Consider the following 13,264-nt stretch of genomic DNA (forward strand, 5'->3'; position numbering starts at 1 on the left):
CTCAGAGAGAGGGACACTGAGTAGGACCGGAGGGATGGTTCCCTGATCAAGCAAAGAAATCCTTGCAGCAAGCAGAAGAAACATGCTGTTGGAAACATGTTGGAAAACTTCCAACATACAGAAGTTTACACAGCAGGGTGCAGGTATTTATCTAAACTACCTGATGTGTGCAAAGATCCACAATCAGTACACACTCCCAACACAAGGCTACTGTATAGGTCCAGAATGCAGGTAGTCCAGCATGTCTGTCCTCACTGTTCATTGTCAAAGGTACTTTATCATTGTAATTACTCCAATCATATAAACCAACTGATACTAGATTACTGAGGCTAATACTGATTTCAGCTGATAGCAGTTTAAACACATTAATAAACTCAATACAGAATCATTATATTTGCCATTCTGTGGGTTTTGATAAATACTTTATATATCTATGAGGTGTGCTAGGTCTTCATTTAGGATCATTGGGTCCTGACGGTAGAAGCTCCTCCTGAGCCTCTCAGTGCTGCCTGGGTGAACTGGTAACTTCTTCCCGAACTCAGCAGGCAGAAAAGGCAGTTATCCTGGTGGTTAGGATCTTTATTGATTCTCCTGGCCTTATTTTTGTATGTATAAATCTTAAACATTCTTGATGCAGGGTAGAGCAGCACCTGTGTGTTCAACTGAATGAATTACACTTGTGGTCCTTTTTCTGTGCTGTTTCTGTGCATTGCAGTGATGTTCCTTGTCAGGACGCACTTGATGGTGCAGGAGTAGAATATGCTCAGTATTTGAGGGGATTCTTGGAATTTTCTCAGGTGTCTTAGTTAAAACAGACTCTACCTTGCTTTTCTTACCACTAAGTCAGAATGCAGTGTCCAGGTCAGTCACAAAAATGTCCACACTACACGCCAAAGAGTGTAGTTCTTTTGCTGCTTGTCCCCAAGACCACCATCACCTCCTTAGTTTTGCTGACATTCAGGAGTAGGTTGTTGTCCTAACACCAGCAGGTCAGGTCCTCTGATTTTCTCAGGTGGCCTTTTCATCGTTATCTGTGATCAGACCAGCAAAGCTGTGTCATCAGCAAACTTGATGATGGTGTTGCAGTCTGAAGTGGCTTCACAGTCTTGTGTGTACATGGAGTACAGCAGGGGACTCAACACAGACCCCCGAGGTGCTCGGGGTTTAAGAATGGGGGTGGGCTCTGCCTGTCAGGAAGCTGAGGCTCCAAATGCACAGTGAGGTGTTTAATCCCAGCTCCTCTGTGAGCAACCTGGAGGGAACTACGGTGTTAAACACTGAACTGTAGTAAATAAACAGCAATATATTAGTCAATGTATCGTTACACCCATGGTAAGTGGGCTAAAAAGCACTGCTTCCCCACTAAGTTCTTTATAGTGATGTATCAGTTTAGGCCGTGCTTATTTTCCTATCCACTTTGCAAATCCTGAGTTTCCCCTGTTTTAGGAGTCACTGTGTGGAAGCATGATTATCGGGTTTATATCACTGTGAGCAGCTACGGGCTTGAATTCACATAGGGCAGAGAAAAACAATCGCAACATGGCTCAGACTCAGATGTAGAGAGTTTTTTTCTTTTCAATGAAGCAGTGACAGCTCATCTGACGCAGTCACACTCCAACCGCTGGTGCTATTAAGATGCAAAATGCAGCAGGAGATTAAAAACAGAAATGTACAGACTGTGTGTGTGTGTGTGTGTGTGTGTGTGTGTGTGTGTGTGCATGCATGCCTGCGTGCCTGCGTGTGTGTCTGTTTTGTGGGCTAAATAAGAGAGTAAGGAGCAGAGAGCATTGGGATACAGTGGCAGCTCCTACGATGTCTTACCACAACAAGGAAAGTAGAAAAACACACACATTTATGCATGCACACAACTACAAGGTGGCGAAAGGAAATTCATGTAAAAATGTTGATCTTTTATCTTGACACCCTATCAACATTGTTGATATGGATGTTGATCAACATTGTTGATAGGGTATCAAGCACAGTGAAGTGTAGTGAAGTGAGCCAGAGCCTTAAAATACAGCACATCCCTGGACTCAGTGTCAAGCTACACATAGATTTTACTGTGATGCAGTGAAGCCATCATTTGCCACACATGCTGTCTGACTAGTCATTTCCATCAGAAATGTGTTGTTAGTGGGGATGATGATGATGATGATGATACCAAGGACCAGTCTCAAACTAGAACTGGTTTCTGCTGGTGGTTTTTGAACATCAGTCATCCAGCGGTACACTCTCAATGTGCATACTGTTAGAGAAAGCTTACAAGTGTAGCTGCCTGCATCTGATGACCTTCATAAGCATTGTCATGGTTCTGCTTATTTTCTGTTGGTTCTAATTAAGGGGTTGGTTTAATTTTCTAAATAAAATAGTCAAATGAGTTATGTATGCTGAAAGAGTAATGGGTCACTGTAATTATTGCTTTGTTGTTGCCCCTTAACTGTAAAAGATCACACAGTCGTAGTTCATTGTAAGAATGCATTCTAAAGCTGAGGTTTGGCCTTGGAAAACTTACCGCAGAAGAAACATGTGCAGTGATCCATGACACAGTAATGAGGACACACATACCCATTTGATTCAACTCGCTGTTTCAACCTAATTTTGGTTTCAGCTTAATTTTAAATGTAAATGTGTAAATGCCATGCAAATCTCAGTAAAAGGGTATGAGACTGCAGGGCCGTGAGCACTTACAGAGACTGAAGAAAAGTTGAGAGAATCAATGCCCAAATGTTCAAACATTAAAAAATAAATAAATAAATGAATAAATAAAAAAATGGCCTGAAGTGGAGGTGCTTCTGGCTGACCTATTTCACATTTTGTACCACAATCTTTTTCCATGAGAGGGCGCTGTAGAATGCATCAATATTACGTCATGTTTTTGTACATCAAATATAGACCACACCATGTAAATTTCAGGTAAATCAAAAGATGACTGTCTGAAAAGTGTGGTGCAGACTGGAATTTCGTGTTTCATGGCGAGACACTAAAACCTGATGCCACACCACAGCCACAACATTCAATGCTGACCCTGGAGAATGCACTAATGATACGTGATGATTTTGTACATGAAATATAGACAACAAAATTTAAATTTCATGCAAATCAAAAGATAAATGTTTCAAAAGACCTACTTCCTGTTGCTAGTAGGTGGCGCTATGTGTAACACCAAATATTGGCATATAGATGTGTTCAGGGCAGGACTGTCATCAATCCTGTGAAGTTTGGGGAAGATTGGACCATGTGTGCTGGAGTTACAAACCACTTCCTGTTTATGGCGACACATGGAAGTTTAACGTCTTGCCACGGTCACACGGTTTGACCAATACTCAAACCTGTAATAACTTTTCTTCTTCAAGGTCTTTCAGTGGGACAGACTAACCTTTGAAGTCGATCAGATAAAATGTTGAGGAAGTTCATTAATTTACGAGCCCTGGAAATGGGCAAAAATGCACAAAAGTGACACAAGTCAATTCAAAATGGTGGACTTTCTGTTGGGTTTGAAGCATGACTCCAAGATGCTTGTTTGTACATCTTATAGTGCTACATGTGCCTACCAAGTTTCATACATGTAGGTTAAACTAGCTTCGGAGGCTGTTTCCTCAAAATTTTGTAGGGGGCGCTACTGAGCCATTATTTGGCACCCAAGAATGAAACCCTTAAAATATCAAATATTTCACTACTTCTGATATATCTGCAAAGTTTCATGAGTTTTTGAGTATGTTAAGCCTTCTAAAAAGGCAATTCATTTGAGATAAGAATAATAAAAATTAAAGCTGTAAGCAACGATGAATGGGCCCTCGCTGGTAGGACGCCTGCTGACGCGGTAGTTCATTTCCGTGAAAGTTAGACACTGCATGCAGGAGTGGGTTGGCGTATCCTTGATACAGTGCTGGAATGACATATTTCACATTTTGTATCACTTCTTCTTTCCACTAGAGGGAGATGGAGAGCGCACTAATTATACATCATGTTTTTATACATCAAATATACACCACAGAATTTATCTTTCAGATGAGACCTACTTCCTGTCGCCATGACGTGGCACTGTGAGTATCAGGAAATATGGTCATATGAGTGTTCAAGTTTGATGTAGATCGGACCATTACGCCAAAGTTATAGCAATTTCATGTTTAATGGCGAGACCTCAAAATTCAAAGTTGGACAGATCCTGTTATAACTTTTGGTCACAACATAGTCAGGCTCACATAAGCCAAGTTTGGTGCCAATCCAATAAAATCTGTAGGACAAGTTTGTTAAATCAGAACATGTGGGAAACTCCAAAAATGACCATGAAATTCAAAATAGCCAGCTTCCTGTTGGGGTTTGGCAATGGGTCCAGAGGCTTTTCTGTGCATTTGTACACAATACAGGTATGTGCCAGTTTTCATGCATATAGGTAAAACATGCGGCTGGGACTGCACTTTAAAGGGCATGGCCAAGCCATTTTGCCACGGCCATCGACGAAACTCATATCACATGTCCAGGCCAAGACTATTAAGTATTGTGTCATGTTTCAGGCAGATTAAACTAAGTACACTGTAGTTAATGCCAATTGCTGTGTTTTGGCAAAACATTCAACTTCACTGTTGTGGCAAGGCCGTTTGGTGACTTTTCCCCATCTTCACAATATAACATGACCAAGGTCTTAAGGCCTTCATGACCACATTTGAGTTGGACATGGTCAACCTGCCAGGAGGAGCATGTTAAAGTGAAAAACATGTAATTTCCTGTCACCACTAGGTTGCGCTATGACTATCAGGAAATATGGTTGTTGTTATGGTTGGTTATGTAAATGTGTTCAGGGTGGGACTGATATGAATACTGTGAAGTTTGATGGATATCGGACCATTTACACCAATGTTATAGCAATTTTGGCAGTAGCTCAATCCATAGGGACTTGGGTTTGAGAACCGGAGGATCACCTGTTAAAGTTCCCATCCGGACCAAATATGGATCGTGGACTGGTAGCTGGAGAGGTGCCAGCTCACCTCCTGGGCACTGCCGAGGTGGGTTCAAGAGACTTTTTTGTGCACCTGGGCATGATACAGGTAAGTACCGATTTTTGTTCACGTCGGAGAAACATGCCACGGGGGCTGCTGTTTAAGGGGTGTGGCCATATTGCTGGCTTCCGCCCACCAACAAAAGCAATATCACATCAAAATTTACATGGGGACTGAAACGGACGCAAAACTTAGAGGTTGGTGCTCGGGCCCTAATTAAAGCTGCAAGCAGCTATGAACGGGCCCTCGCACCTTTACGCAACTTGGGGGTACTGGCAGGATGCCGGCTGATGCAGCAGTTCACTGCTGCCAAAGTCAGACACCGCATGTAGTGAGATGGTATATCATTCACAAGTGTGGGCGCTGGTATGGCCTATTTTATACTTTGCTCCAATTCCTCTCTAAACTAGAGGGAGCTGGAGAGCGCACTAATAATATGTCACGCTTTTATACATCAAATATAGACCACAGCATTTAACTGCGCTGCTCAAAACTAGCTCTGCGTGGGGTTCGCCACCCTGCGCCGTGCTAGGAAACTAGAGGCCCAGGTCTTTAAAACACAACATGTGGGAAATGCCAAAAATGATCAAAATAGCTGACTTGCTGTTGGGTTTAGACAATGGGTCCAAGAGACTTTTTTGTGCATCTGGGTATGATACACGTACGTACCGATTTCCGTGCGTGTCAGTGAAACATGCCGTGGGGGCTGCTCTTTAAGGGGTGTGGCCATGCAAATTTACCCCACTTACCAATGAAAGCAATATCACATGTAAATTTACACGGTGACTGAAGGGCATGCAAAAATTGGCGCATTTTTGAGTATGTTAAAACCCCCAAAAAGACGATTTTCATTTTTTGGAAAAATAATAATAATTCTTTCAGTTTGAATAGGGCCTTCGCCCACCTGTGGTCAGTGCTCAGGCCCTAATAATTCCTTGCATTTCAAGAGGGTCGGGAATCCTGTAATATTATACAATTGTTAAAATGAAGAAGACTAATTATTCTTTACAAACAATTCAATACAAAATGTGTGTACATGTGCTCATGAGTGTGCATAGATTCTCTTCTTATCTCAGAACAATTTCCAGGTAAGTAAACATTGCTGAATGTCAGAATCTTAATAAAAACTGCTTATGTTGGTTTTAAATATGTATTCTTAAGAATGGTTGGTGAATGAGGCCCATTGTGTCTTTAAATGGATTTACTTAATCTGATTTAACAATGTGACCAATGTAGAGGAGAATTTGCAGCTGAAAAGACACATTAAGATTACATGAAATTCAGTGGTCCGAACCTCTTATAAACTTGATCTCATCCTTTAAGTTCCCTTTAAGCTGCCTAAAAATCACACTTTGTTCATTTTTTCCGTATTTCCAATGCAAAGTTTTTTATTAGCAGATGCAACAACATCACAATGGCTGGTATTGTTTTCACTTAGGGAGTTTGTGTGTGTGTGTGTGTGTGTGTGTGTGTGTGGTCTCTATTTTTGTTTTGTACTTGTTAAGCACTTTGTGTACTTTGTTACTCCTGTATGTTGGACATCATGTATCTTGTAAGTGACCACCTGTAAGGGAACACTTGATACATTTATCAATCATGAATGTATGGCAAATGTATTATTCGGTCATAGAACTATCTGGACAAGAAAAAAAGATGTAGCTTACCACCTAACCAAAAAAATCCCATCAAATCCAATGATACATTGCAGGTTTGGAGTCTTTTAGTGCTATCTCATCTAAAGGACGGAGGATGTCTTGAAAGAAGTTCGGATGTTTGTGGTTTCAGGCTGGTCTCCCAAAGAAAAGGGATATCTAAAATGATTTGGGTTTGCAGCAGTTTGTATCCACTACCCACTCAGAGAAGATCTGGCTTTCACAGATATATGAATTACTGGTTGGTGGGTCATCCCAAGAAAACTGACTTTTAGACTTACAGTAGATTTGTGCTCATCATCATCCGATGAAAAAGCTATTTGGAGATAGGTGGACTTATTACCTCTCAGCCTGTGTTGTATCTGTCGTCACAGGATAAAAAAAAACGGTGTTAAGGGAGACACTTCAGCAAATGATGGTGAGGAAAAATAATTGTATTTAACCCTTTAATACCGGCGGGAGCGCCTGCGATTTCATTTGCATATTGATTTTTAAATGCCAGTAGAATTGCAACCAGATAAGATAAGGATAAGGAGTTACTCTAACTTACCATGCATTCATCATGTCCCAGAGTGCTGTCTCCTTGCACTGACAGGTTTGTAGAAAAACAGTAAAAAGCGCTAAGAACAAAAACATTATAATCCTGATCGCAGGTATTCACAGCACTTTCTATGTTGGACTAAACGTCATCACGTTGTGAGCATGAACTATCACATTATTTTGTTGCGTGTCCTTCTCGCGACACTACCCGCGGCAACAAGGAGTGACGTCATTTCCCGGAAAATTCCTCTCTTTCTTCCATGGTAAATATTTCTCTCAGCTTGCAGTCACACACTCGCTCTCGCTCTCGTTTTGTATTTTACTCTTTCACAACAACACTTAGACACACACACACACACACACACACACACCAGACACTCACCACACACTCGCACACATATATTTATGGAACCGCAACAACCTGGACGTGCGAAACGGCTTTTCTCCCGGCACGAAGCTTTCGAGCTAATTACAACGTCAGATGAAGATTCAGTCCACTCATCAGGGGCCTCATTTATTAAGCTTGCTTACGCACAAAACAGGCCTTGAAAGTGGCGTACGCCACTTCCCACGCAAAGGTTGTGATTTCTAAAAATAAACTTGGCGGGAGAATGTGCGCACCTGTAAGCAAATTCTGAGTCATGTGCGCGCACATTTTGGAGACACTGGGAAGTGGCGATGCAGATGGCGAGGTGGAGAAGTGGAGTCAGATTTTTATTGATGTCTCACACAAATTTAATGTCACACTACACACATTAACTACATGTTGGTAAAGGAGTAGAAATATTTGGTGTACCTTTATATCAGACCACTTTTTTTTTTCTCTGTCACTGTCCGTGCAGTCCCACAGACACAGCTGACAGCATCAGCAGCATTGATGTGCTGCCACTTTTTTTCACTTTCTTTTATTAGTGATCCCGTTGCTGTGGCCACCAAATAAAATCTTTCTCAGTCCTCCACCTCCCGTTAAAGGGTCTCTAGCTCAGTCTCGGAGAAATTCCGTTTTTTGGTTTGTTTCTCACACCTGACGCCGTGACTCACAACGAGAGAACACTTGCATGCCGGCTTATTTATATGCAGATCGCATTCATGAGGTGATTTGCATGACCATTTATGATTGAACTAGGGCGTGTGGAGGGCAGAATATGAGGCAGATCTGGGTGTGCACAACTCCAGGAGGTCTGTGATTTATAAAGAGAACATTGCATGCAAGTGTGCATGCGCACGGTTTTATAAATCAGATTATTTTTTGGCGCATGCCATTTTCAGCTTTTGGGCGCACATCAACTTTTAGTATGAATCCTAAGCACTCTTTTATAAATGAGGCCCCTGGTCCAGATTCTGCCGACAGTGGAGATGAAGCCGACCTCATCCAAGGGAGAGATCCCTCCTATGACATGTATGTATATATTTATGGAATACTGTTTGTTTTTGAGTTAAAGTAAAGAAAATATATATGTAACACAGCTGAAAGCATTTTGCACTAAATACGCACCATTATTGTATTACTCTCATGTTGAACACATCTAACACACTGTGTAACATCTGTATGCAGAGTTGACGATGATGAGGAGGAGGAAGTGGGGGTCTCCTCGCCCGGCACCCCGGACGGAGGCAGAGGGGGAGGAAGGAGTCGGTCTCCAGCAAACAGAGGCTCCAGGTCAGAGACACTCCCTGGTGATGCAGCTGGCTGGAGAACCGAAAAGGAGCCTGACATCTTGCCACATCCCCTACCACATTTTCTGCCCAAAAGGAGGCCAGGTGTGCAGCCACCCCTATCACAGTATGTGGACAATCCCTCTCCATCTGAGCTGTTCAGGATGTACTTTCACCGGGCTGCCATCAAAACACTGTGTGCCAACACCAATAAAAATGCAGCAAAAATATTGCTCATCGTGGACAGAAACTGTCACAAGACCTATCACAGCTCCCCTGGTGCTATTGAAAAGTAATGTTTGACTTTGAACTTGGAACTTTGGTTGTTCTATTGTAAATAGTTTATTTTGATGTACATGTTGTATTTTTGCTAATTGTGCACAATGTGCATTTAACTTTCGTTTTTGTCACATTTTATAAAAATGAGTGCATCTCAAAAATTAAATTATGAAAACACTCAAAATAAATTTTCTGTGGTTTGAAAGGATTTTGTGCAACTTTTTTACATATACAATTTTGAGGGATACAGCCATGATATTTCTGTATTTAGAAAAATATGTGTAAAAACAAAAACGATTTTCATTTTTGTTAGTGGTTTATTGCACTTTTTAGCAATTTCTTTCATTAGTATGGACATATGTCCACACATATTATTAAAATTTGGGATTTAAGGGTTGTATTGATGTATAGCATATTAAAATACTCCAAAAAATGGCCCTACAGCAGGTAAAATTGTAAGATATGCTCTGGCGGACTTGTTCTATGGTAGGTCATAAAGGGTTAAAGGAAGAAAACAAATGGTGTTTCTGCTGCACCTTATTTAAGAAGTTGGCCTGTTATGTCTTCTGGTTGTTTGTTCAAAGTAAAAAGGCCAAGAAACATCGTTTTTTTTCAGTATCCTCTGTTTTACATATGGACTGATTCACATGATGTACTATTGCAGCTTTACAAATTATTTTGGTCAAGGTCAACCTCACCAAGAAAGGACTGCCTGGAATAAAGACAAAAATAAGCTCCCCTCGGGTTACTGAAACCATACATGTTCGGGAGAATTCACCACCTTTTGGGGGACACTACTAAGTGCTTTCAAAGTCTTTTTTTTTCAAAGAAATATTTTTTCTGAGAGCAAAAATTGTTTTTTTTCTGCACATATTGATGGCCAGGGTGATGGTTCACTGCACTGCTTACTGAGCGCAACATAACAGGTTTGATGAGCTCTGGGATCAAAACTAGCTTATTGCCAAAGTTCGACCATGACAGGGAACAGAATCCCTTACCGTGGCATCCTCCTTAAACATTTCAGATAAAATTTAAAAAGACCAAAATGATTACAAAAAACAAATATGATCGTCAATAGACCAAAGACCAGATGTTACTTTTGCTTTTCTCTTCTCCTCTAACATGAATAACTAAGACTCTGCATTGAAGTGGTGTGCATAGATTAAGATTAGGTTCAAATAGTTTAATGATCACAACGTTTTACAATGTTTTTAAGTGAGGACGGTTGCCTGTGTGCATATAATGCAGGACTGGCTGACCAGGTCTACAGGCTTCAGGGTCAACCGTCACCTCCAGTTGATTCTCAAACTTAAGTCTGGTTCCAAATATTTCATCATGTACTACGACTATATTGGTCCAGTCTTACCCTACTTAAAGTTAACATTACCTTTTTTCTTCATGTTAATGTTAAATTTAATTTAATTTAAGTTTGAAATAGGGCCCAGGTTGTGACCACCTCAGTCTGAAATTTTCCTCAAGCACTGATGATTTAAAGTTAAATTTTGTGAATTTTCCACAACACCAATTTTACCAAACAAGCACAGCTGAAAGCATGAATCCCTCACTTTTGCCAAACTGAGGAACCTGTGCTCAATTCTCACATCAGTTTGATAGCCGACTGGCTTGTGTTCTACTTATGTACCCTTCTGGAAGCCAGTATCTCATGAAGGATTTTCTCTACTCTGCAGACAAATAGCTAAGTGTTAAGGGTTTCTTCACCCAAAAACTAATGATAAAAACCCTAAATGCAAACCTCCGTTTAAGAGTGTTTCCACAAGCAGTTCTAATTCAAACCACCGACACACAGCTACAGGACGTTTGGGATAGCTATGATCTAAAGCAGCAACAGCAGCAGCACTTACATGGAGGTGATGTTCTGAAAAAGGTCCTGGATGCTCCCGGTACTGTTCCCGGCGCTCCCGGTGCTCTGAAAGGACAACAGCGGGAAGAATTTGCTGGCATCTGATCTATTGCAGTAAATTTCTGTGGGCGAGCAGGTGCAAGTGGGCGGACAGTCCAGCAAGGAGCTCAGGTAGTTGTGAAAGAAGATGCTGAGCAGAAAAAAAATCTTCCAGCAGCACAATATCCTGGGTGGGCGACGAACGCCGAATGCGCCAAACAACGCATCAAATCCATCCATGCTGTCACGACTCAAGTGCCCAGATTTCTTCCCAACTTTGCAGCACAGCAGCAAGAAAAAAAATGACTCAAATCCTCCTGTTTATCGTCCAGTCCGTGTGTGCGTGGGAGTGTGAATGCGTTACCGGTGTTTTCACCTTATTTCTCTCAATGGAGTCCAAATGTTGAATTAAAAAATTAGGCTTAATGACCACCCGTAGCGCGCGCGTGTGTGTGTGTGTATAAGAGAGAGAGATAGAGTGTGTGTGGGTATGTCAGCGATTTTGATTATGTCAGTCACGGCTGTCCTGCGCGTTTAAAAATCACCGCTGGTAAGGAAAAAGGAGGAAAAATCCTGTTATTAATCCATGTGTGTGACACAAAGGGGTCTGAGCTCGTTCTCTCTCTCTTCCTCGACTCTCTCCGCTTCATTTTATGCCCCCCCCCCCCCCCCCCCCCCCCACACACACACACACACACACACAAACACCTCTCTCTCTCTCTCTCTCTCTCTCTCTCTCTCTCTCTCTCTCTGGCGTTGTTGCTGGTACATGGCGGTGGGATTGGTGGAGAAACAGAGAAAAAACCCATCCTCTGAGCTTCAGGTCCCACCTACTGGTCAAAGAGGAAACTGAGCGTCTGACATCGGGGCGCACGCACGCCGCGGCTTTTGTTCTTAGATGGTAGTAACCTGTGTCAAATGTGGGGCCCTGTGTCAAATCTAGTTTTAGGACTCCGCTCATGTGAGTAGGAACACATATTGAGTTTGATCTAAGCACCACAGGCTAACAGTCACACAGAAGGCCTGGGGCCAGCTTCTTTATTATCATACCTCTCATATAGGCTACATGCACACACTGAAATTATGGAGCATGGTGTGGTATATTTCAGACTGATGATCACTTCATCTGTCTGACTAATTTCACACTTTGGTCCGGGGCAGGATATCGCTATTGAAGCTATGACATTAATAATTGGATATTCTTTGTCCAAAGGATAAATGTGAGAACGGCAATTGTGTTTATTCTGTGTTGTTGTTTTTTTTAAAATATGTGTATGTGTGTAGTTGTGTGGGTTTGTAGATAGATAGATAAACTTTATTTCGGTATCACTCCACAACACACATTAAAAATGCATGAGGGTACAGAGGGAATATGTTTATAAAAATACAATATTCAATACAATTTACCCCCTCCCTCTTGACAAAAAAGTGTTGGGGACCACTCAAAAAAAGAGTTGTGAGACACCAACTAAAACATCATGAAAAAGATTATAAAAAAATACACTATGGTACCATGAAAACAAAACACAAAACAGTATAAATTGGAGGTGTCGATATGGGACAGGCCTTTAATTCTTTTTACACAAAACTGTTGAGTCGGCAAAGATGGGAAGTACAGTCAAATTGTTTATGTGAACCAGCATGAATATACCTTGAATAAAAATCAGGCTTTGACTAACATATCAATTATGTGTTATGTTATGACACTTGTTTTACAGCATCCAAGCACCCAGGATACTGACAGGAGGACTTGACCTGGAGCGTGAACACCCCTGAGCTGCTGAAAAAGGCCCAGCAGAGACTGTACTTCCTGAGGGTGCTCAGGAGGAATGACATCACCCAGAGACAGCTGGTGTCCTTCTATTGAGGCTCTATTGAGAGCATCCTGACATACTGTATGTGTGTGTGGTACACCAGCTCAGTGGCTCAGAGGAAAGAGCTCCAGAGGATCATAAACACAACTCAGAAGTTCGTCTGCTGCCCTCTCCTCTCTCTGGAAGAACTGCACAGTTCCCGTTGTTCCACATTATAATGGACACTTCACACCCTGGTCATTCCCTGTTTGAACTGTTGCCATCAGGCAGACGGTATAGATCAATTAAAACAAGGATAAACAGATTCAGAAACAGCTTCCACCCAACTGCAGTAATATGGAGCTATATTGGGGCCAACTGTTTTGTACTTGAAAAAATAAAATTTGAAACTGAAAAGTTTTTTCAGTAATTCAATATAATTATGAT

At 41.6% G+C, this 13,264-nt stretch overlaps 1 protein-coding gene across 2 annotated transcripts in view; it reads right to left on the reverse strand.

Annotated features, from left to right (window-relative positions):
* Positions 1-11,690, reverse strand: part of LOC117251295 (NT-3 growth factor receptor-like) — a 666,479-nt gene extending 654,789 nt beyond the window's left edge. For both annotated transcript variants that reach the window (XM_033617466.2, XM_078168297.1), the window contains exon 1: positions 10,987-11,690. In XM_033617466.2, the coding sequence (XP_033473357.2) occupies positions 10,987-11,264 (278 nt within the window). In that variant the 5' untranslated portion in view covers positions 11,265-11,690. The remainder of the gene's footprint in view (positions 1-10,986) is intronic.
* Positions 11,691-13,264: the final 1,574 nt, after the last annotated feature.

The sequence above is a fragment of the Epinephelus lanceolatus genome, chromosome 5 (genome assembly GCF_041903045.1).
Source record: "Epinephelus lanceolatus isolate andai-2023 chromosome 5, ASM4190304v1, whole genome shotgun sequence".
In the NCBI taxonomy this organism is placed as follows: domain Eukaryota; kingdom Metazoa; phylum Chordata; class Actinopteri; order Perciformes; family Serranidae; genus Epinephelus; species Epinephelus lanceolatus.